General features: G+C 35.2%; 3 protein-coding genes across 6 annotated transcripts; 2 read left to right on the top strand and 1 right to left on the bottom strand.

Annotated features, from left to right (window-relative positions):
- Positions 1-336: 336 nt before the first annotated feature.
- LOC102625295 (purple acid phosphatase 5) lies at positions 337-2694 on the top strand. Its single transcript, XM_006467090.4, has 8 exons — positions 337-710; positions 812-1012; positions 1104-1215; positions 1288-1514; positions 1609-1747; positions 1873-2093; positions 2184-2305; positions 2404-2694. The coding sequence occupies exons 1-8, from the start codon at positions 543-545 to the stop codon at positions 2588-2590; spliced, it is 1377 nt and encodes a 458-aa protein (XP_006467153.2). The 5' UTR covers positions 337-542; the 3' UTR covers positions 2591-2694.
- Positions 2695-3437: 743 nt separating this feature from the next.
- Positions 3438-5932, bottom strand: LOC102625392 (protein WALLS ARE THIN 1-like). Of its 2 annotated transcripts, XM_006466817.4 has the most exons (6): positions 5604-5931; positions 5430-5492; positions 5233-5349; positions 4718-5123; positions 4172-4323; positions 3438-3928 (listed from the first exon to the last, which is right to left on the bottom strand). In XM_006466817.4, the coding sequence occupies exons 1-6, from the start codon at positions 5786-5788 to the stop codon at positions 3760-3762; spliced, it is 1092 nt and encodes a 363-aa protein (XP_006466880.1). In that variant the 5' UTR covers positions 5789-5931; the 3' UTR covers positions 3438-3759. The 2 variants fall into 2 exon arrangements, with proteins under 2 accessions (XP_006466880.1, XP_024950847.1); XM_025095079.2 differs by lacking the exon at positions 5430-5492 and having other exon boundaries at positions 5604-5932.
- A 5340-nt stretch (positions 5933-11272) lies between these two features.
- Positions 11273-20291, top strand: LOC102625668 (protein MICRORCHIDIA 2-like). 3 transcript variants are annotated; one of them, XR_003064869.2, is made up of 18 exons: positions 11273-11650; positions 11753-11827; positions 12293-12327; positions 12457-12535; positions 12641-12730; positions 12877-12952; positions 13246-13324; positions 13437-13565; positions 14363-14461; positions 15151-15258; positions 15388-15537; positions 16019-16111; positions 16605-16656; positions 16735-16846; positions 17889-18150; positions 19240-19457; positions 19705-19747; positions 19879-19983. XR_003064869.2 is itself a non-coding variant. In XM_006466818.4 (18 exons), the coding sequence occupies exons 1-18, from the start codon at positions 11392-11394 to the stop codon at positions 19978-19980; spliced, it is 1932 nt and encodes a 643-aa protein (XP_006466881.1). In that variant the 5' UTR covers positions 11275-11391; the 3' UTR covers positions 19981-20291. The 3 variants fall into 3 exon arrangements, 1 of the variants encoding a protein (XP_006466881.1); XR_003064870.2 differs by having other exon boundaries at positions 19240-19431; positions 19879-19982; XM_006466818.4 differs by having other exon boundaries at positions 11275-11650; positions 19240-19328; positions 19879-20291.
- Positions 20292-23157: the final 2866 nt, after the last annotated feature.

Raw genomic sequence — 23157 nt, 5'->3', positions numbered from 1 at the left:
TTATATTTATTATATATTACTAATTTTTATTTTATAATTATAATTTTTTTTCATAATAATTATAGTTTAAAAATTATAACACCTCAATTCTAAACGCCCTATCCATTACCACACTCACACAAGAGAGTGGATTTCAGTCAAATTCTTTCCTCGTTAAATACAAACCAAAATTAACTTCGTGGCATATCAGCCAAAGCTGTTGAGAAAGCCTCCGTACAGTGTCACAACTGAAAGCCTAAAAAACGGTGTAAATATCTCCTTTCTATTTCGACTTCTATTGAATTTTAAATTCGAGTTTTTATAATTGATCGCTTTATAAACGAGATAAAACCAATATTGATAATAACATACAATGAAATGACACTGAGTGATAAGATCCTTTCAAATAACATAAACGACATGCAAGGAGAATATTCCCAAAAAAAAAAAATTCCAGGCTGAAAAAGTATAAATAAGGTGATCTCTTTTCTTTCAAAAAAAAAAAAAAAAGGTGATCTCTTTTTCCTTTAAAAGACATCAAAGAAACCTAAAATCTTGGAAGCATGGTTGGTACCGTGGACTTGCTGACATTATTGCTTCTGTTATTGCTGAACATTGTTGGGATCTGCAATGGTGGGGTCACTAGTCGTTATGTGAGAAAGGCTGAGCCATCAGTTGATATGCCACTCGCCGCTTTCCCTCCACCTCCTGGTTTCAATGCACCTGAGCAGGTGTTGCTTCTTTACAGGATCATAAAACTTTTGAGTTCAGGTTTTCTTGTTTAGTTTGGAATCGCTTAAAGAATTTTGTAATATGGGTTTGCACTCTGCAGGTTCATATAACTCAGGGAGATCATGATGGCAGGAGTGTGATTGTTTCTTGGGTGACACCGGATGAGAAATATCCGAATGTTGTGACTCATTGGGAAGCTAACTCCAAGAGAAAGCACAAAACTCATTCAATAATCAAAACTTACAGATATTTTAATTATTCTTCTGGATACATTCACCATGCCACTATTAAAAGACTAAAAGTTAGTACATGGCATTGTTATTTCTACCATTTTATTTTAAGTTTTGTATGAAATTGACTTGAAAATTTTGTTTCTAATGGTATACTTGCAGTATGACACCAAGTACTTCTATCAACTTGGGTCTGGCAATGCGACTCGTCGGTTTCACTTTACAACTCCTCCGAAAGTTGGACCGGATGTTCCTTACACATTTGGCATTATTGGTAAGCAGTTTGTTTAATTTCTTCCTTCGCATTAGGGAATGATTTAACTTAGTACAAATTTTGATTCAACAGGTGATTTGGGACAAACATATGATTCTAATCAGACATTTGAGCACTATGTTTCAAACCCAAAAGGACAAGCAGTGTTGTTTGTTGGAGATCTTTCGTATGCAGACGATCATCCGCAACATGACAATAGGAGGTGGGATTCATGGGGCCGTTTTGTGGAGAAGAGCACTGCATATCAAGCCTGGATTTGGGTTCCTGGCAACCATGAACTCGATTATGCTCCTGAAATTGTAATTTTCTGTTGAGGCCTGGCCTGGCCGGCAAATTAGATTCCAATTTGATCTTCAGTAGTACTGCTGATTATCTAATTTCTTGTATTTCCAGGGCGAAAATGTTCCTTTCAAGCCCTATACGCATCGTTACCATGTACCCTACAGGGCATCACAGAGTACATCTCCGCTTTGGTATTCCATAAAGCGTGCATCTGCCTACATAATTGTCCTTTCTTCTTATTCAGCTTACGGTATGAAACTTCTTTACTCAGTTTGTCTATCGCTCTTTCTAGAAAAGATTTTCTAGAAAATCTTTTCTGCAGGGAAAATCTTTTCTTCTTATTCACCTTAATGATTATAATTTTTATTGAAACAGGGAAATATACTCCTCAATACGCCTGGCTTGAAAAAGAATTGCCGAAGGTTAACAGAGCGGAGACTCCTTGGCTGATTGTTCTTCTTCACTCCCCATGGTATAATAGCAATAGCTACCACTATATGGAAGGAGAGAGTATGAGAGTGGCGTTTGAATCTTGGTTTGTTCAACACAAAGTTGATTTAGTCGTGGCTGGTCATGTGCATTCATACGAGCGTACAGTGAGTTTCCAATTTCAAAATTCAGAACTAAGTAAATTGATAGTGGCACATTGATATATTAACTTGTCCAAACTTTTTCAATTACTCCAGAATCGGTTTTCAAATGTGCAATACAACATCACAAATAGATTAAGCACCCCAGTTAAGGACCCTTCTGCTCCAGTCTATCTAACTATTGGTGATGGTGGAAATATAGAGGGTCTTGCTGATCGGTGAGCTTCATTTATCATTCCTCAAAATTGTCTTTTGTATTTCATGAAAATAGAGAAGCTGCAGTTTAACTTATCTGATTCACTGTTCCTCTTTGCAGTTTTACCGAACCACAGCCTAGTTACTCGGCATATAGGGAAGCAAGCTTTGGACATGCGATGCTTGACATTAAAAATCGAACTCATGCCCACTTTACATGGCACCGTAACCATGACAACGAAGCTGTTGTTGCTGATTCTCAGTGGTTGTTCAATAGATACTGGTACCCAGAAGAAGAGCACTGCTAGGCTAACAAGAAAATAAATGTTTAGGGGATCATATTTGTGGCTCAATGCTTGAATTTTTTCTTGTCGTTTTCTTCCATTTTGCTGGACTAGTTAGTGTTCTTGCGATGCCTGCTCAGTTCGATTCGTGATCGATTCAGCATTTTTATTTTGAGTTCTATAACTTTATGTTTTGTTTTGTTTCAGTTGTTGATGATTATGTATTTTTTTCCTATGGAGTTCCATTAGAAAATTTCTTCAAAATAATTTTACCGTGTCACTCCCAAAGCAAATGAGGTTCAGCTTCATCGTTTGCCACAGATCCTACTATAACTGCAGCTTCACGGCTTGTTGCTGGTGCTAGATTGAAATCAGACTTCGATATGGCCTTTTAACTTTTCTATAAAGTCGGACTTGGCCGCAATCATATTCCAAAGAATGCTTTGCTATTCAATTCATTTCAGGAATATTGTAATAGCGAAATTTAATATTTAACAAATTGGAATCAGTGATCTTGATATTGCAAATCCTTGATTCTTTGGCTCTAAAAATTCCTAAAATTGTGATGGACAACTAACTAGCTGGTGGAATACATAAATAATTTCTCAGATGTGCATTTTCTTAGCCAGGGAAGTAAATTACAGATAAATATGTTATCATCATGGTACTTCTCTAATGCATTGTCTGGTTGTCTACTATTTGATCTTGAAAAATATATTTGTCCCTTGCATGTTCTTCTTTTTCAATTGATTTCAAGTCACTGTACGCAAAAACCAATTGCTATTGCTGTTGACTTGAAATCGGGAGTTCGTGAGATGGTGGAAGTGAAAGCTGAAGGCTTATCTTGTAGCTCAACTGAACTATCATGGACCAAATTCTGAAAATTACTATCATTGACCAAATTTGAGTGGCATAAGTATGCAGAGAAGTTACTCTACTCTACAGTATTCTGTTAACATTTATCAAATTTTTTCAAAGTAAATCTTTGTTTTCCTCAATTATTACAAGATCAAATTTGATTTGAAGCCTTGCCTTTGTCTATCTCTGAGAGCTGATCGTGAAAAATATGTCGTCTTTTTCTCTCATCTCAAGCCCCTCTTCACTTAGTGAATTGCTGTTGCTAGTGACTTGATATCTGGAGATGGCGGAGATGAAAGTTGAGGGCATTTTGTACCTCTTCTGGAATATTGTATTCAGGATTCATTAATGGTGGGAAGTAATGGCTGGACTACAGAGGATTTAGCCGCCCAAGTGTTCTCAGATACGGTAATCATGGCCTTTTCTGTGTTATATTTACTTTCTTCATCTTTTCCAAGAACAACCAGATACAGTCCAGCTATGATCAACGATGCTCCAATGACCCTGCACATTGCATTTAAAACAAATAACAAGAAGACTAAACAAACTCTAATAACCACAACAACGAGATTAAGCATTCTGTTGCGCAATAATTTAGAATATGCCTCAAAATAGAGGCACTTCAACTGAGATTGATTGTCAAATTCAAGCTAGCAAATTTTTAAGTGGATAACTGGTGAGATTTGCGGAGAAGTTTCAAGAGGGGAAAAAAAATAATTGATTGGTAGTATGGATTACAAGACCTACCCTCCCAAGTAAAATTCTTCTCCTAAAGCAATGGTGGCCATAATGGCAACGAGCATGGTTTGCACAGGTAAATATGCTGATACAAACATGGGACCTCCCCTGTCAATGACCCATATCTGCACTGCAAATGACATTGCTGAAGCCACCAAACCCTGCAGTCACTAATTTCTTTGTAATTCTTCCAGTGAAAGGAGGTTGAAAATATGAAGAAGAAAAGAGAACCAACTTGAAAAAAGTGTCTTTACTACTACGGTCACAAGCTACTACATACATAAAATGTGAATATGGAATAACATAGCAACACAAGCATATGGTAAAGCTTGAATTCTGACATGCACAGAAATTAAAAATTCTTCAAGTATTGTTAATTAGGACTAGAAAGCAAGAATATAGAGACAGGAATGAATGATGCTGATTTTAAATTTGGCTTAGATTACATGGGATAGTTGCAACTGATATGCTAAGATGTGACTGCTTAGGTTATTAAGATCAAAGCAGGCTATCAGACTTATAATAGAATGATCATGTTACCAGTAGAGTTCATACCGAATAGAAAACACAGAAGATTTCCCAGCCAGAGTGAAATTGCCAAGCTGCTGAATCTCTCTCAAAGTATGCTCCAATGGCCGAAAACTGCATTAAACTGAAAAAGCAACTATATGAGACGACGGAGAGCCGAGCTGGGTATTTCTTCAGAACAGGTGATTGCAACACGATCCAACTGGACCAAAACAGGCAGTGGCCAATAAGACAGATGCAGCCTAAGGTCCAGTTCTTTTCTTTGGTATCTCCCAACAACAACATTTGTGACTGTGACTGATCTAAAGCTGAATTTGGCCTGTAAACAATTGGCCCCTTGTACAAGGTAATGACTGAAGCCCCGCCAACAGAAATAAGAGTTCCAAGAACCTTGGCTATTCCATCTTTCCTGGTCAAGTGTATCTGCTCTATTCTGAAAGCCAGAGCATCAGAAAACACTATTATTTCAAAATTTTCAGCTATCAAAGAGTAATAATCAAAGTTGACTTAATAGACTAACGAATGTGAGTGTAATTGCTTGCCTGAGTAGGACAGCCATGATAAAGGTCACAGCAGGTACAGCGTTCTCTACTGCAGAAGCAAATATCGGTGAGGTGTTATCCAGACCAAATATGTATGATCCTTGATTCAATGTTATTCTGGGGAAAAAAAAAGGCGTTTGTGATTTACAAAATTTCATGATCATAACCAATGCTTGATCTTTAGAAATAGATCATACCCAACAAGTCCAAGGAGGAAAAACTGTAACAGAAAAGAATAGGTTAGCGTTGGCCTGTCTTTTCTGCAAAGAAACAGGGTAAGAATTGTGAAGAAATTAGGAACCAATGTGTGTGTGTATATATATATATATACACCTTGAGTGGTATATAAACAGAACAGATTAATCACATACTTCTCTAAGAAATAGGCAAAGGGCACGAGCACAATCACAGCTATGATGTTCCTGTAAAGTGGAAAAACAAGCTTGCTTACGCCCATATTTAGTGCAGTTCTCATGATAACATGGTTTCCCGCATAACCAAATTGAAAAATTGTCATGGCCAAGTGCAGCTTTGCTCGTTCAGGCACCATACACATTCTCTTTGCAGGCGCTGCCGCCGCTGGACTACGCACCAGAGAATTTTGGAATTACAGAAATGAATGAATGAGATGAGACAGAGATCAAATACGTGAGGCTGTCCCACAAAACTGGCTTACAAAAATTTAATATTGGAGAGAAATTAGAACTTAGTGGAGGTTTTATATATTAAAACAAGTCAGCAACTTCTGAAGTGAGGGTTTTAATAATTAATAATAAAAGGGTCCTCCATTTTTTTTGTATATGGAAGAGCCCAATTTGCTACTAGCTTGGCATGTTAGGAGGAATCCATCTCGCAGCATTCTTTATTATTATTTTTAAATTATTGTTGTTGTTATTACTTATTACTATTATATTATTATTATCATGATGATGGAGCAGCGGGGAAAAAAGAAAAAAAAACTAATTAAATAAACAGAGATAGCCAAAGCAAATTCCGATCTCTCCATGTGGGCTATCAAAATTCTAAACGGAAGTATCAGATCTTTAGATATATTAGTAGTGTCTTATGGTGGTATTGCCATTCGATCTGCGACTGCAAGAGATACCTTCTTCTTCTGCTGTGTTATATGGATAGTGTCATATACCCTGCCTTTTTTTACTGGATGAATTATGCATATTTTCTTTAAATATAAAGGATTTAGCGTATACAAATATTACTGGCAGGAGTCAATTTCTTAATAGAATATCCGGGACAAATAACAAGAAGAGGCTGAAGGCGGGGCAGCGCCTGCAAAGAGAATGTGCATGGGTTATAGGGTACAACATAACTCAACACAAGCCCAACTACAATAGTTGGATGGATCATGGATGGTCATGGTGTCTTCAGAACATGGACGTTTTGTTTCATTTTTTTTTTTTAATTTTTGAAATTAAAACACTTCGTATCTATACACTTCGAAGTATTACTCATTAAAAATTTAATAGAACTAAAATATACTATTCAATACGTGTCTCTTAAGCTACGAAGATAAAACGACTTTAAATGATGGCTCTACATCTCTTTGGGAAAATTAAAAAGAAAATAACAAGCCATCAACTAAATACTAACTAGTAAGGAAGAATTTGAGGAAGTCCACTAATGTGAGACGTAGTGAATGCAGCGGAATTAAGAAGTGCAAGTTAACACGCTGACCAAACGGCTATTAAAGAATTGACAACAACCCTGAAATAGCATAGAACGCATAAAGTTACAAACGGTTCGATCGTTACTACATTAACATTAATCCACGAATGCTTTGGCATGTTTAGGAAGCGCACAAATACAATCCGTGAATACATAAAATAGCAAAACAATTGGTGCTTAAAAACCTTTATGGACTAGCTAGCTAGCTAGCTAGTATGTCTTCTAAAGATTGCTACTAAAAGTTATAGATCATTTAAAGAAGAAGCTGCAACCATGCAACGTCCACATCGATGCAGCAATTCTCTTCAAGCCACTAATCTATAAAGATCAAGTTCAAAGGGAGCATCATTAATATCAATTCACAAGAATAGATAAGAAAGGGAAAATAATTAATAATTATCTATATAATGTTGTTTGAAATTCATAAATATTTGCTATAAGAAAAAACCACATGTACTTACATTAATATATAATTAAACAACCAGGGGGCCGGAGGGGGGGAGGGGGCTAGGGTCGACGCAAAGCGCGGCGGGATTCGACCTCAGCCTGCTTGGAGGTGGCTAAAAGATGTTAGAATAAAATGGCAAAACAGAAAGAGGGCTAACAAAATCATCATCAAAGTCATAGAGACTGGCATAAGCCCCAGGGTGATTACTATTAAATCCAACCGTACTGTGAGCATTTTCAGAAAAATAAACACAATTGATTTTACAGCCAGGGAAGTCTTTGGCGGAAACAATGTAAGAGCTATCATTCCCCACAAAAATCGCTCAATTCTCCCATTCCTTACTCCTTACATAAACTCTAACACAGCTATGTTTGTTTTCATCAAGCTTAAAAATTTTAAACGAGCTAGGTAATTGAATTCTTCGCTACCGCCGTAGCTCATTCCCCAAATAAAGCTACTACAATCATCCACGTAGTACTTGAGGATAAAATACCAGGAATGATCATGACTCCACTTGGCTAAAAACTTTCTTCTTGAAGTATGCTAGTCTAGCACCGGACCTGCAACATGAGTAACGTCCAAAGATTTGCAGTCCACAGGCACCGTGAGACCCCTTGCCTCCAAAGCATAAAACTTTTTATCATGATACTCAGCATCCTCAAAACTAGAGCTATGATAAGGACCAATGTCTACAAAACTCCACATCTTGACTTCACTTCTAAACACACCCACTGACCCAGTCCTAAGTAATGCCATAATAGAATACTGAAGATCATTTTTCTCGTCAAGACGAGTGGACACAACAACTTTTTTAACCAAAATAGAATGTCCTTCTTTAAACTTATAGTTAAAAGTTTCACCTTCATCTTTAGCATAGAGCTCCAGAGCGTACGCTTTGGCAATTTCATCAACCCGATAGTCTAAGAGGTTAAGAGATTGCGGTAACCTCTCTGTCTCCACGGGCAAATTGTTAAAAACAAGAGTAGAGAGAGGTTCATTAACAAGGACCTTACCTGAGCCTGTGGTTGACTGTTGGAGTTTGATTATCCAAGTTTTGGTCGTGTTATGTGCGTTGGAGATTTTGTGAAGTGACTGTATAGCGTAAACGGAGGCCTCAGTGAGCAAAATGTGGCCGCGTTTTTTACCACTGTAACAATTTGGGAAGGGAACTTTAAGGGTTCTTGGAATCATGGTGTTGGGAGGTGGAGGGATTTGATGTCGAAATGATCTTCAAACTGCGTGCATATGGAATGTGTCCACTCGCGTGTTGAGTTATTGTGTTACTGCTAAGTAGAGTTCTTTTGGCAGATTGAACCAATTAGGCGTCAATGGTGACATGTTGGTGTTTCTATTTGAAACCCCAACTGTGGCGGATGAAGATGAATCGAAGGTTTTTTTTGGTGTCCATGCTTGCTGTTGTTGGGAGCCCCTGTATCTGCTGTTGAAGATTGCATTGACGAATTTAGTCTTCCGTTGTTGTTACTGTTGGAGAGAAATTAGATCGTAGACTCATGGGGGTAAGTCTGGAATGATGGCTTACCTTTTGAATACAAAGCACTCCCCTGCGAACTTAATAAAATCAACGCAAAATAATACTTCATTTATCCGTTGGGTAAAATTTACATATGTGTAAGCTATTGTGAACATAACTATCGCTCACGGTCCCACCCCACGTCTCGAAAACGGGTGTTACAAAATAACGAGAGACCCAGTTGAAATAATGAATTTTATTTTTTAGAGTAAAACTTAAAAATTAATGTTGTTTGTAAAATGTTACCAAGATCATTCTTTGTCCTTCTAGAACAAAACCATTGCTCAAACTTGGAAAGATTTTTACTCGTATTACTACCTAAAACTCGATACTAAACCCAATGACCTAATTCAGTCCATAAGGTATATATTTTACAATGGACCCAAGTTACTAAGCAGCGGAGGACTTTAACCCATGAGAAAATGTCTTGTGAAATAAGTTAGTGGAGAACTAATCATTTAATAATAAAAATAATAATAATAAATTTAGTTTAAAATACTAAATCTTAAATCTCATATATTCAGTGTTGATTCACATGCATTAACTATTTATTTGTTTTGAATTAAAAATCAAGGAGTTGCTAGATAATTATTGACTAAAGAGACTCACTTTGGTTAGTATATATTACAATTGAATGCATATGGTTGATAATGTGAAATGCATGCGGATTAGATGTATGGACAAAGCAAACATTGATATTTAATGTAAAAGCATGCATTATAATTAATGTTAAGCATATTTGATATTTAATGTAAAAGTATGCATTAAAATAATGTTAAGCATGCATTGATATTCAAATTAAACGCATGCATTAAAATTAATGTTAAGCATGCATTGATATTTAATGTAAAAGCGTGCATTATAATTAATGTTAACCATGTATTCATATCCAATGTAAAAGCATACATTAGCACTAATGTTAAGCATGCATTGAATCTTATGTAGATCATGGACGAAGGAATGATGTTAGCTACTCCAAAGGACATGCCAGTTGATGCTCTTCTATCCCCTCTGGTGTAATTCACATTAATGGTGTTGTCTTAGACATGATGCAATTTTGATGCTGCATTTCAAAACCAAACATAAACACTCTCTTGAACAATCATCAAGACATTTCAAACTGCTTGCCCACTGAACTGTCAAGAGGATTACATGGATTGTTAAGTGCTTGAGATGCAAGGCTTGTTGTATTAAAGAAAGGGAAATATGGAATGAAGGCTTTGATAAGCCATTGTTGATAGGTTATGGCGGACTCAAGTGTCCGTTGATCATAAACTTTGGCATTTGGGAATGGATTATTGATATTTGTATTTTGTTAAATGGAATTAACATGTTTGATAAGTTACATTGATGATTGCAAGAGGATGAACCAATGCCAAATTGTTTTGAATTCACAAGAGGGGCCCTTTTCCCCTTAGCCCTTTCACTCCCTAAGAAATAAAAGACCACATCTAACTCGGCCAAAAAACTAGAATAGGAATGAGATTCACAATGCCATCATTGTATGACCGATAGTAGTACATGGTTGATTTGGAAAAAAACTCTTTTCTTTTTTAAGTCGTTTGTTAAGCTTCCTCTCCTTATATAGAGCTTCCCTTCAAAAGTTCTCAATAAATTCACTTCTCTCATAGACAAGAAAAATATATGTATGCATAGAGTTGACAATTTAAGGGCTTGAAGTGTAAGGGTTGGGCTTAGACTTTTACTTATTTTTTCAAATTTTTTAAAAATTATTGTAAACTTGAAATGAATTAATAATAGTCAAGTTACTATAATCAACAATTAATTAAAGAAAATAAATATTTCAAAAATAAAATATAACTAAAGAAAATGAAATAAATAAAAGTTTATAAATTTAGTATTTTTATATTGAATTCTCTAATTCACGGACTCTCTTAATTAATTAATACTTAAAAAAGAGCTTAGCATTATAATTTTAAGTATTTTGATTCATTATTGATATATATATAAATTAAAGATTCAAGCTTTCTTTTTTTTTTATTATTTTTTAAATTTAAATTTATTATTCTAATTTATAAATTTATTCTTAAAAAAAAAGAGAGTTTGGGCTTAGCTCAGGTTTTTTCTCCTAAACCCTTGTCTTGACCCTGTGCAGAGGCCCGGGGCAAAACTCCTAGAAATGAATAGGACCAACCCGAGCCTTTTTTGCCATCCTTACACACCCATCCCAAATACGTAGGTGTTGATGACCATGATATTTTCAAATAAACAATTATTTTTTAAATTAAAACAAACAAAAATTTTAAAAAATAAAATAAATTAGCATAAATATTAAATAGACAGGGTGTTTTTGGTATTTAGGGGGTGGATTTATAAAATATATTCATTTTAAAATTTTTTATGGGGGTGGGTTAATGAATGGGGTGGTTTTACAGAAAAAAGGGAGGGGAATTATCACCGACCAAGAACAAAACTTATTTATCAACTGCGTCCAGCAATTTGAAATCTCCAAAACCCTAATTCTCTGAAAAGACAAATGCCATCGAAAAATGAAAATCCCCAAGACGTAGTGGAACTCACCAGTAGCGACGATGAAGACAATGTAGCAGCTGGTGCTACAAGGCCGCAAGTGAACGCACCTGCGTCTAAGGCAACGACACAGCAAAACGTACCTCGACAAAGCGCTGCAGCGATCGCGTCGTCGCCTCCAGTTAACGAAGCCCCCGAGTCTAGAAGTTTCTGGAAGGCTGGGACTTATGCTGCGAATATAACCATTAAATCAACTCCTGTTCAAGGTTTCTAATTTTACCAGTTTTATTTGATTCATTCTCTCTCTTATTGTGTCTTCAGTTTTAGCTCAGCCCTTTTTTTTTTTTTTGGTTTAATGCCAATTGCAGGTTCATTGGAGCATGCCCGTGTACATCCGAAATTTCTGCATTCAAATGCTACTTCTCATAAATGGGCTTTTGGAGGTAAGGTTTTGTATTTAGCAGTATATCTATAAATAAAGGAAATCCAAGTAGCTCAAGTAAAATTAGGACATGTTCGGGGTTGATGTTCTATGTCCTTTAATCCATCATTGCTTTTAGAAAGAAGCACTAGCTGTCAATTATAACCGGATGGGTAGCTGATAAATAGTTGCCAAGTACAGGCAGCTGATACCTAACTGTGCTTTTGTACTTGAGCTGAATCAGACATATGACTTTGCAGTTGATACTAAGCAGTAAGCACATTTGTGTAACAGTATATGCATGTAAGATATTTATTACCTAATACTTCTACATTTTCAATGAATTAATCTTTTGGCTGTTTCATTGGTTTGGCTAGTATAGGAGATGATTGACTTATTGAATTGTCTGGAGCTCAGGTATATGTATGCATGATACTTTTTGTTTTGTAATTTAATAGTTCTTTTTCTCATTCCTTTTCTTTTGTAGCAATTGCTGAGCTTCTGGACAATGCCGTTGATGAGGTACTCTCTGAAATTTTATGTATGTTTTCATAAGTTTAATCATATAGTGGCTAAACTCAACCGCGTTGAACTGTGTTGTTTGCAACTTATTAAAGCACCAACGTTGCCTTTACGTTATTGTGTTTTTAGGTACAAAATGGTGCAACCTTTGTGAAGGTTGATAGAGTCAATATCATGAAGGATAATTCTCCAGCTTTAGTTTTCCTAGGTATTTTGTATCTGTCTGTTTTAATTTTTTCCAGTAGAGTGGTTGCACAGTGCTTGAGAATTTGATTGGCAACACGAAGTCATTATTTGATTTTTTTTTTTAAAGATGATGGTGGTGGAATGGATCCTGAATCGCTGCGGAAATGTATGAGCTTGGGATATTCTACAAAAAAGGCGAACAAGACTATTGGACAATGTAACTGTTTTGATCATATTTACTTTTCCTTTTTCTGCTTTCTTCAATTTTTTCTTTTTTTAAATTCTGGATTACTTGAATTCTAGTTTAGGCATCTGCTTGTTTTTTCCTAAATCTTTATTTTTAAAGTGCATGAATATTTTTAGATGGTAATGGCTTCAAGACAAGTACCATGAGGCTTGGTGCTGATGTGATTGTTTTCAGTCGTGCCACCCATGAAAGGTACTGTTTGTTACTGTTTTTGGTTCATATAATATGGCTCTTTTTCCTTTCTGCTGGCTACAGGTGTCTCTAAAATTTCAACTGCAGTGGTTATGTATTGGTCCCATAATTTCTGTTAATTGGATTGTGCTGTCAGAACAGTAGACATGATGCTTCACTTTGAATGAATATAGTCATATCATCTTTCATCATTCATTGTTAACTTGTAGTTGTTTGTTGTAAGTCCAAATTCAGATTACTATCTTCAATCTGTATTGATGATTTTTTTCCCCGCTTTAACATCTGAATTTTAGCAAAGCTACCCAGAGCATCGGTCTTCTATCTTATACATATTTGCGGAAAACTGGGCAGGATGACGTGATTGTTCCAATGGTGAATTTTCTTCTCTTTAATGTTTGAGCTTTTTCCTGTTATTGCTGGTGAAGGTGTAAAAAAAAATTATATTCTTATGGCCCTTTTTCTTCTTGCATCACTTCCATTGCAGATTGATTTCGATATCTCCGGTCATTGGGCAGAACCAATAATTTATAGCTCACAGGATGATTGGTCTTTCAACTTGAAAACCATCCTTGAATGGTCGCCTTTTGCATCAAAGAGTGAGCTCTTGCAACAGGTATTTCAATTGAATTTCATTAGGCATAGAAATATTAGCGTAAAGATGCATTCACAAGTGTTGCCGAGGCAGACTATGTATCGGTCTCAATCAACTGAACTTTTCTAGCGCACCTGATAAATTTCTTAGCATAAAGTGCATTCACAGGTGTTGCCGAGGGAGACTATGTATTGGTCTCAATGAACTGAACTTTTCTAGCTCAACTGATGAATTTCTTTTGATACTAATGCTTTCTCTATGTAACTATTATAATTTTCAAAACCTTGTTTGTTCTGTTTTTGTGGGAAGTTGGAAGGGGTATAGCCCAAAAACTTTGGAAGAACAGTTATATTGTAAACTAATGCTTCTCAGGGGCTTCTTTTATACCCTGAATTTTTCTAAAATAAAATTAAAATATGCGTTTTCCTTGCATACTGGTTGTCAATGTGCTTTCTTGGGATTTCTGTTTTGAGCTCCCTCTCCCTACCCATTCTTTCCTTTTTCATGTAAGTTAATGTTATGTAAATGGATAGAGACAGTCATACTGCGAAATTGAGGAGAAAATATATCCCCAATTTCCTGAATTTTACTGGATTGTTTTTCTAATGACGGAGCTGTTAGTTGTTAGAACTTTTGAGGCCACTCACCGCATGCATTCTAACATTGTATACCATGGACATCCCCACACTGCAGTGGCTTCTGCCACCAAAAAATATTCATAAGTAATGTTTTAATAATTTTATGTGATAAATGGTTTCTAACCATGGGCTGCAGTCTATTCTGCCTGTTCCCTGATTAGTTTGTCTTGTATTTACCAGTTTGAGGATATTGGACCACACGGAACGAAAGTAATAATATACAACTTGTGGATGAATGATGAAGGCGTATATGAATTGAGTTTTGATGATGATGAGGAGGTATGTTACACTTTGGGCTTGGTCTGCGCACTGCCTAATATTCTTTTCATGGATGTACTTTAGCCTTAACTACCAAGAAGTAATGCTCTGGATAAAGTAAAGATTTAAAGGGCTTATTGGATCTATAAGCATTCTAACTTTTAATCATAGCCTCATCTCAATATGCTTTCCTCTCCCCCCCCCCCCCCCCCCCCCCCGTTTCCTCATTGTTATTTGTTATTCTTCTAAACCCTTGATTCCAATATGTGTTTTTAAAATTTTTAACATGTATAATGAAAACTTATGATGTCAATTGTATTGGTATTTCTTGCATTGTCAAGCTCTGAAACTTGCAAACTTATTATAATGGTTTATCCTTTTTTTCTATGAGTCTTTGTACATTATCTCTCTAGTCTTGATAGATTTAGCAAAAAACATGATACCTTCTTGCTTTAAATATTGATCAGATTGCAATAATTAGCTCTTAATGATCTATTACTTGGTTGGACCTTTATGTGGTGTCTGTCTTGTCACTACCCACAAGTCGCAAGTTCATGGATCAGGCCTCCAGTTCTCATAATAATGGCGTGAGTTTATCTCATGCGGGACAACATGTTGCTATTTTCTTCAATGTGGTGACTTATTGATTGTATGTATAAAGATATTTGTTTTGGAAAGCCTTAATTATTCCTCTTTGATCTTTGACATAGGACATATGTTTGAGAGATGAGGCTAACCCTGGAAGTTTGAAAAAACTACCCAAAAAAGTACTGGAACGCCAATCCCATATTTCTTACCGCATCCGATATTCATTAAGGGTAATTTTGAAATGTGAAATTTCTTTATTCAGTTTATTTGTTCAGCACACTTCTTTGACTCAGAACAAACATTCTGATTCTTACTTTATTGCTTATTTAGTCATTGATTAATTCTTCTATCACTTTCAGGCATATGCTTCAATGTTGTATCTAGGAAAATTTGATAACTTCAAGATCATATTAAGGGGGAAACCTATACAGCAGTTTCATATTGCGGATGAGTTGAAATTTCCAAAAGTTATATCATACAGGCCCCAAGTATCGGCACCACTGAAAGATGTAAGTTGCTTTCATGAAGAAAAGTATCTTCGCATTTCTTCCCCCTCTTAATGCCAACATTAATATTTTATCATGGGCATATAAAATGCCTACTAATCATCATTTTTTGACTGATGGTGCCACAACCATCCTTACGAAAATGGTTTACTGTTCAAGATGTAGACAGACAGAGAGTGCTGTTAGCGTGTTACTGAAGTGAGAATGGAAAAATATTGCTACATGTTTTTTGCGATTTGTACTTACATGGAGAAAACCCTCTTATGAGTTTTCTCTTTTCTTTTTTTTTTTAAAATAATAAATTGCTGGAATTTAGTGTCCCATAAGTGGGAATCTCAAGATCTTCAATTCCAGTGTATTGTGCAAAATTAGGTCTCTATGTATGCTTCAAAATGCATAGCTAAAATATAGGGTTTGATTTTTATGGTTATGTAGGCCACTATGCAGTCACATGATGTGTTATTTTTTTCATTCTTTGGTTCAGGCTACTGCAGAAACTACCATTGGATTTATAAAAGAGGCACCTGCTCTTTCAGTTAGTGGATTCAATGTGTACCATAAAAATCGCCTTATCAGGGTATGTTTTGGTAATTCTCAAGGAAATTTTTAATGTCTTTTTTAGATGGGGCCTTGCTATGGATATGGTTTTAGATGAAACTTGTGTTCCTAATGTGACACAATTTTTCTCAGCTGGCTGCCCTTATAATATCTATGGGCCTATACCAACAGAATCACTTCCTACTTTGTTCTTTTGGTTGACCAGAGGATATAGCATATCCTTAAAAAACAGAGAAAAGAATAAAAAGGAAGTTGAGTCTGTCCTGTTTTAGTTGCTTTTCTCTTCTCTGGGTCTTGTTAAAAGAAAAAGTAAATGTTAAGTTCAACCCCAAATTATAATTGTAGCAGAGAAATAACTTTTCTATAACATATTACAGTGATTTAGAAAAAAATAGAGCTTTACGCAGAGCTATATGCTGATTGTATGATATGGTTGATGAACACTTTTTGTTACTGCAAAAGTGTGATGTGTGATTCTGCATACTGATGCGGTGAGTGTATTCACATTGCAGCCTTTCTGGAAAGTCACTGGTGATGGTTCTTTGAAAGGGAACGGCGTTGTTGGTATTCATACTTTATTCGTTGGATTTTTCTTATTAATTTTTTTTCTGACTTACATATCACATTACTGGATGTACACAGGAGTTCTTGAAGCGAATTTCATAGAACCAACACATGACAAGCAGGATTTTGAGAGGTCTACATTGTTTGTCCGGCTTGAGTCTAAGCTGAAACAGATGACTTTGGAATACTGGTTTGTTTCTTATATGTAAATTCATGACAGATCTTTATGGTGTTAAATATGGTTTAATTTTCATAGGAAAGAGAGAAACATATATTACAAAGAAGGGTTATAAAAAAAAAAATCCAAAAAAATAGAAACTCCCTAAAAGATCACAAAAATAATTTATTCCATTCTAAATTGATCAGATGACCGGATTAGGACCGTAGGATCTATAGAATCTACTTCATCTCAAAACAAATAAAAAGTAAAGCTCAAATATCAATAAAATTAACCCAAAGTCCTCTCCCAATCAGCTGTTATTGTGTGGTGATGCATCTCTGACATCCATTGAAAAACTGTGAAACAGTTTCACTAATATGTTCAAATGCTTTGTTATTGATTAACTGTAAATTGCTTGGAGAATTGATGCAAATTTCAAAAGCCAGTGATTTATATATTCTTTTTCAATAACCCCGAGGGTTGATGAGTGGGTCAAATGGCATGGCCCTCCTGGGACCACTTACCTAGGAAGTTCCCAGTTTCAGTATTAGTAGACCAACTGAGACCGAGTGATTTCTGGTTATTATTAAAAAAAAAGTATATGCTGATTTTAGTTTTCTCTAGTGATTTAGCATAAATAAAGTTTGTAGTCATCTCATAACCATTTAATTCTTACCTAATTTCCCTGGCTTACGGGCAATGATTTCATGGTAAATTGAATCCTTGATACAGGTTTTTGAAACAAGTGTGAAAACTGAAAAAGAAAATTATATTTCTTGTAAACAAGAAGGATTCGCATATCAGACCATTTTGTCAAGTAGCAATGGTATCATGCTAAGTTACAGCTTGAGCCAAAACTTAAGCTATAAATAAGGACCCAAAACAAGTATTCAAGCTATGATATTATGTCTGTACAATGGTTATTTTATCTGTTCTATTTATATTACTTGTCTTTATTTTATTTTATAATTATATATGTTTTTCTGATTTTTGAAATTCTTTGAAATTTTCTGATAAAAAATAGTGATAAATTCATACTGTTGCTATGTGAAATTTTGTCTGGACACGACAGGAAAGCATACTATCACTTGATTGGCCATCAGCTTCCAGCTTCCAGTAGTTATAATATGGAAAGTGGGGGCTCTGTTCTATCTCCAGTTGGACATGGGCCTGATATGCAGAAGCAGCCTGCTGACCAGCATAAACTTGGTCTCGCATCAAATTTCCAAGAAGATATGCACCTAGATGTCCCTAGTGTTGCTCTTCAGGGTAAGGTGAGGCATAATCTGGAAAATGGGAAACCTGCTGTTCAGCCCATTATTGGGATCGCAGAAGTAAGTGGGATAGGTTATTAATATTTTATTTCATCTTTGCACCATTTACCCCTAACTAATATTTGTATGAACAATGAGCACATTGAAATCACATCACATAGATTGACTTTGGGGCGTATGTGTAGTAGTTGTCAAACTTCTGTAATCCTGCAGCTGGCCTGACAATCTTGGACTGTTTCAGTGCAGGTGAATAATTCAAGTATAAGATTATTGTCCTTCAGTTTCTAAAAAATAAAAATACTAATCGGCATCATTAGATGTGCAGTTTCAGTTATTGTCTCTATTAGTTGAACCAAAAGTGCTAAGCTTTCAACATTGTCTCTGAAGGACAATGACAAAGCTATCAACATGTTCACGCTGATAAAATTATGACCTTGATGGAGGATAGCAATGGAGGACAGATAACTGACTCGTTTTTTTGAGTATGACTTGCAGGGCACACCTTTTTCTTTTTCCTTTTTTTTTTTTAAGAAGGGCAAATATTATCAGTCTCCAGGATCTTAGTACAATGGTTGTTATAACCTAGTCCCCTTTCAAGTATCCTCTCCTACATAGACCTAGCTCTAGAGAAAGCTTGAAAAGGAGCAATGAGATGTGATGATAGCAGTAACCTAATTTTATCTATGCCTGTGAATCAGAATGCAGGTGGTTTACAAAACCTACTAGTTTATGCTGTAACATCCGTGGCATGGACGGTGAATATGCAAGGAGTTGCTGCTCCATGTATCTTCCTTTTTAACTGAAAAATTTTGTGTTCTATTGCCATGTAGTTGATGTAAGGTTACTAAGTAGCTATATGAGATAAAATTTATTAGGTAGCAAGATTAATTGCAAAAGGTAGAGTTTTTCACCATCTTCAACTAACCTGCGCTTCCATGAGTACCATCATAAAACATTATTTTATGAAAAATTTTGTTCAGCCCAATTATTTTACCTGTTTGCATTTTATACACGATTTTATGAGATGAATTTGCACTGATAGATCTCTGTTATTTTATGAATTATTATCCTTACTATATTTGATACACTAAGTTGGTGTATACTCCTAATATATTGATTTTCCTTTTGGTTGAATGATGTTATTTCCAGGGACATGATAGTGATGGCACACCTGAAGGTCATCCAGTGACCATATCAGCTGATCAGATATGTGAAGAGAACATACAGCTTTTCATAAAGTATGTTCTTTATTTCCTACCGAGCAGTTTGGTATCGTGTTGCACACCGTATCAGTATCACCTCCATGTCCAATTATGAGTATCTGCGTGCTGGTTTCAACTGGTAGTGGTGGATATTTTTGATAAGCTGTGAATGCCTCCTTCAGCAAAGTGGATCTTTGGAATTATAGTGATTCCCAAAGCATGCATAGAGCTACTGCTTGCCAATACATATGAGTCAATTTGTTTGCATAATTTCTTTTTACACAATATATACCATTTCATTTGACTTTAGTTACACAGATTTATACTTGAATCTAATTCTCTTTAAATGTCCCTTCCATCTTTTATTCAATAATTTGGCAGATGATTAAACCCATGATATACTTTTCTACAGGTGTGAGGAACACCTGCAGAGGGAGACTGAGATAAACCAATTGGTAAGTATGGTGTGTAAGCTTGCTTGTGGTTTGCGACTCCAAGAAGTCATGAATAGTTTACATGCATACGAATTTACCATAAGAAACTGACATTTTATCTTTATTTTTTTCTGGTGCTGGTATGTGAGCAGATTGAGCTGTTGGAGAAGGAGGTGACGCAGGCCAAACTTAAATGTGCAAAACTTTCTGCATACGTGGAGGCCCGAAAGAAGCAGAAGACTATGGAACAGTGAACGGAAAATTCCGGGAAACTAATATGAAGCTCTTTGGTACAAGGATGATTCCTATTGCGTAATTCTTATCAATCCTTAAAAAAAAGAAAAAAATCCAATTATAAGGAGCACAGGAAGTACAGAAGATGATCAATCTCTGCAGGAGCCTCTTCTAGGGACATGATTGGCCACAAAATAAGTTCCCCCACTATTGTTTTTGGATACGGAGATCAATCATGTTCCGAGATACAAAATCCCGAACAATGTTGAATCATTTTGTAAAGATCCAATTTATCTATGTAAATATTAGTAGTTGTGGTATTTATCCTGAACCTTTGAAATTGTCGAACGGTATTTCGCTGAACAGAGCTTTCTTAATCTTCAAGAGGACGACTGAAGTGGAAGTTCAATAACCTGTTTTAGGACTAAAGCCTAGAAATTGTTAAATTGTATTCGGCATAAGATGAGCTTTCTTAATCTTCAGCTGGACGACTGAAGTTGAGGTTCGTAACCTATTTAGAACTATACGTTTCTTGTGTTCCCTATATTTGGGTAGAAGTAAAGAATTTATAAATATACACCAAGTTGTGTGGGGCATACCTAAATTCATTACGGTTCACTTCTCTTTTTGAGCTAAAGTACGCGGCTGCCTGTGTTAGATCGGGTGACTTTGTATATCTATCCCATGTGATAGATCGTGTGACTTTGTTGATCTCCAGGGACGGCAGAAATCCTTGTCGGGATGAAGATCTTCGGGCATTTTTTTCATTCGGAGAGGGTAAGAAGATAATTTTTTATGTAGTTTTTTATTCGGAGAAGGAACAAAGATAATTTTTTTTTACTTAGTTTCTTATTTGGAGAAGGACGAGGATGAGGCGAAATCTCCATCCCCTCCTCATTTCTCTATTTTTATTTTTTATTTCATTTTATTTTTAAAATTATTAGTAAATAAATTATAAAATATAAAATATTAATATAAATAACAAATGTCAAAATAATTATATTATTAAACTTTTAGGCTTAATTGACTAGATTAATATTTTGATGAGAAAGTTATGCCACAGATGGAAGATTTTAATATTTTAAGATGGTGGAAAACAAATGCCCATAGGTATCCTATATTAGCACGAGTTGGTACAGATATTTTGGCAATTCTAATTACAATTGTTACTTCTGAAAAAACTTTTAGCACTAGTAGTAGAGTATCATAACAAGCTTCATTCGAGCACATTGGAGGCTTTAATGTGTTGTCAAAGTTGGCTACAAGCTTACAATGGCATTATGAGTTTATTTTACATTGTAATTATATTATATAATTATTAATATTTTCACATAGAATTTAGATTATTTATATTATTTTTATTGCTTTAAATTTGAAATATGAGACTATCTTTTAATTTGCCACATTCCTCGAGGAAAAACAAGAGGAGCAGGATGTGCAAGGGGTAAATATTTTTTATTAGAAATATTGATTAAGTATCTATATTAATTTTATTTATCTCATTGATTAAGTATCTATCATAACAAGCTTCATTCAAGCACATTGGAGGCTTTAATGTGTTGTCAAAATTGGCTACAAGCTTACAATGACATTATGAGTTTATTTTACATTGTAATTATATTATATAATTATTAATATTTTCACTTATAAGTTACATTATTTATATTATTTTTATTGCTTTAAATTTGAAATATGAGACTATCTTTTAATTTGCCACATTCCTCGAGGAAGCACAAGAGGTAAATATCTTTTATTAGAAATATTGATTAAGTATCTATATTCATTTTATTTATCTCATTGTTGATATAAAAACCATTTTTTTTATTATAGGATTATGAAGATTGACGAAAATACTTATTTATGGTGATTTGTATTTTGTAATGTGACTTTTATAATGAATTAATATTAATGTAAGATATATCGTCAAGATTTATTTTTATTTAAATTTTTTTATTTTAATATGATTAAATTAAAATAAAAAACTAAAAATGTATCAGTTATTCGGGGATTGAAGACCCTTGAAAATCCCTTATTATTATTCGGAGAGGAGACGAAAATTTCCTAAAACAATTTTGTCGAAGACAGAGACATATGTCATATGCAAAATATCGGGAAGGTTGGTCTCCTCCCCTTCCCATTGTCATCCCTAGATCTCCCATGCGGCAAGTAGCAGCACTTCCAATTTATTTTGTCCGCAAAACACTATTAACCCACGAGAAGGGTTAAATAAAGGGCATTTAGTCAGGAACAAGAAATTAGGATGGTGGAAATTGTTTTTTAAGTGGAAAAAAAGTATATATAATAACTTCTAATTAGTAGATTCATACACATTTGCCATGTCATCCGATATGAATTTATCGATAGAATTAAATTCCAAATTGCCGAAAAATGAAAGTAATCCAACAATACCGAAATGGTTTATGGTGGAATAAAATCTGGTTTAAACGAGATAAATATAGCATTACCTATCCATAAACGGTAACAAAAATTACAAACAGAAAATTAGTCCTCTCACTTACGGATTAGGTGGAGACTCAGGGATTGTAGTCATACATTGAAAAATCTGATCTATACCAATCTTGATGACTATTGGTAGTGTACGAAGAAAAACCGGTAAAGGGTAGTGGACCGAAAATATTATAATAGATGAAGAGTGACAAATGCTACCTCCATATAATGGTATGATAGATGAACAAGGGGCAGCATCAATGGATGTATCAGTGTGGCAACATGTTTTTGGCCAGTAGGCGAGATCAAAATGGGGAGTGAAGTTGCACATGCACAGTAATTAACCGCCCCAATACTCAAATTCGTTAACAAAAAACATGCCTCCAGTCTGAATTGCGCACAACAAAGAGTCGCCGATTGATACTAAACGTCCACAATTTGATCTCCACAAAACAACCTCAACTTCTACTGTAGATAAAAATCCTAATTTTTCACTTTACTACTCAAACGGCTTTGACAGGTAACCCACACTTACTAGACCATTTTTCGACCGTTGGATCGTTTGGCTGTCCATCTAACGGTGATTTCGCTAAAAGACAAAGAGTTGCGGTTTAATTAGTACTGTGGCAAACTGAATGTAATGCACCCATACGTGTGTGTGTGTGTGTGTGTGTGTGTGTGTATTGTAACCTTTAGTTCTTTTAGTTATATGAATAAAATTCATGCGTTATTAATAATTAAAAATTTTT

Source organism: Citrus sinensis, chromosome 7 (genome assembly GCF_022201045.2).
Source record: "Citrus sinensis cultivar Valencia sweet orange chromosome 7, DVS_A1.0, whole genome shotgun sequence".
NCBI lineage: Eukaryota > Viridiplantae > Streptophyta > Magnoliopsida > Sapindales > Rutaceae > Citrus > Citrus sinensis.
Note: the sequence above shows the minus strand (reverse complement) of the source record. Positions and strands in the feature narration are given on the sequence as shown.

What these genes read in the sequence shown, in the direction of transcription:
- LOC102625295 (XM_006467090.4), top strand. Translation starts at nt 543, where the DNA reads ATGGTTGGTACCGTGGACTTGCTGACATTATTGCTTCTGTTATTGCTG. An exon ending in TTACACATTTGGCATTATTG is followed by an intron (nt 1,216 to 1,287) that starts GTAAGCAGTTTG and finishes TTGATTCAACAG; the next exon opens with GTGATTTGGGACAAACATAT. An exon ending in TCGATTATGCTCCTGAAATT is followed by an intron (nt 1,515 to 1,608) that starts GTAATTTTCTGT and finishes TTGTATTTCCAG; the next exon opens with GGCGAAAATGTTCCTTTCAA.
- LOC102625392 (XM_006466817.4), bottom strand. Translation starts at nt 5,788, where the DNA reads ATGTGTATGGTGCCTGAACGAGCAAAGCTGCACTTGGCCATGACAATT. An exon ending in TTCCTCCTTGGACTTGTTGG is followed by an intron (nt 5,350 to 5,429) that starts GTATGATCTATT and finishes TTTTTTCCCCAG; the next exon opens with AATAACATTGAATCAAGGAT. An exon ending in GAAGAATTTTACTTGGGAGG is followed by an intron (nt 3,929 to 4,171) that starts GTAGGTCTTGTA and finishes TGCAATGTGCAG; the next exon opens with GGTCATTGGAGCATCGTTGA.
- LOC102625668 (XM_006466818.4), top strand. Translation starts at nt 11,392, where the DNA reads ATGCCATCGAAAAATGAAAATCCCCAAGACGTAGTGGAACTCACCAGT. An exon ending in TCCAGCTTTAGTTTTCCTAG is followed by an intron (nt 12,536 to 12,640) that starts GTATTTTGTATC and finishes TTTTTTTTAAAG; the next exon opens with ATGATGGTGGTGGAATGGAT. An exon ending in GTTTTGATGATGATGAGGAG is followed by an intron (nt 14,462 to 15,150) that starts GTATGTTACACT and finishes TCTTTGACATAG; the next exon opens with GACATATGTTTGAGAGATGA.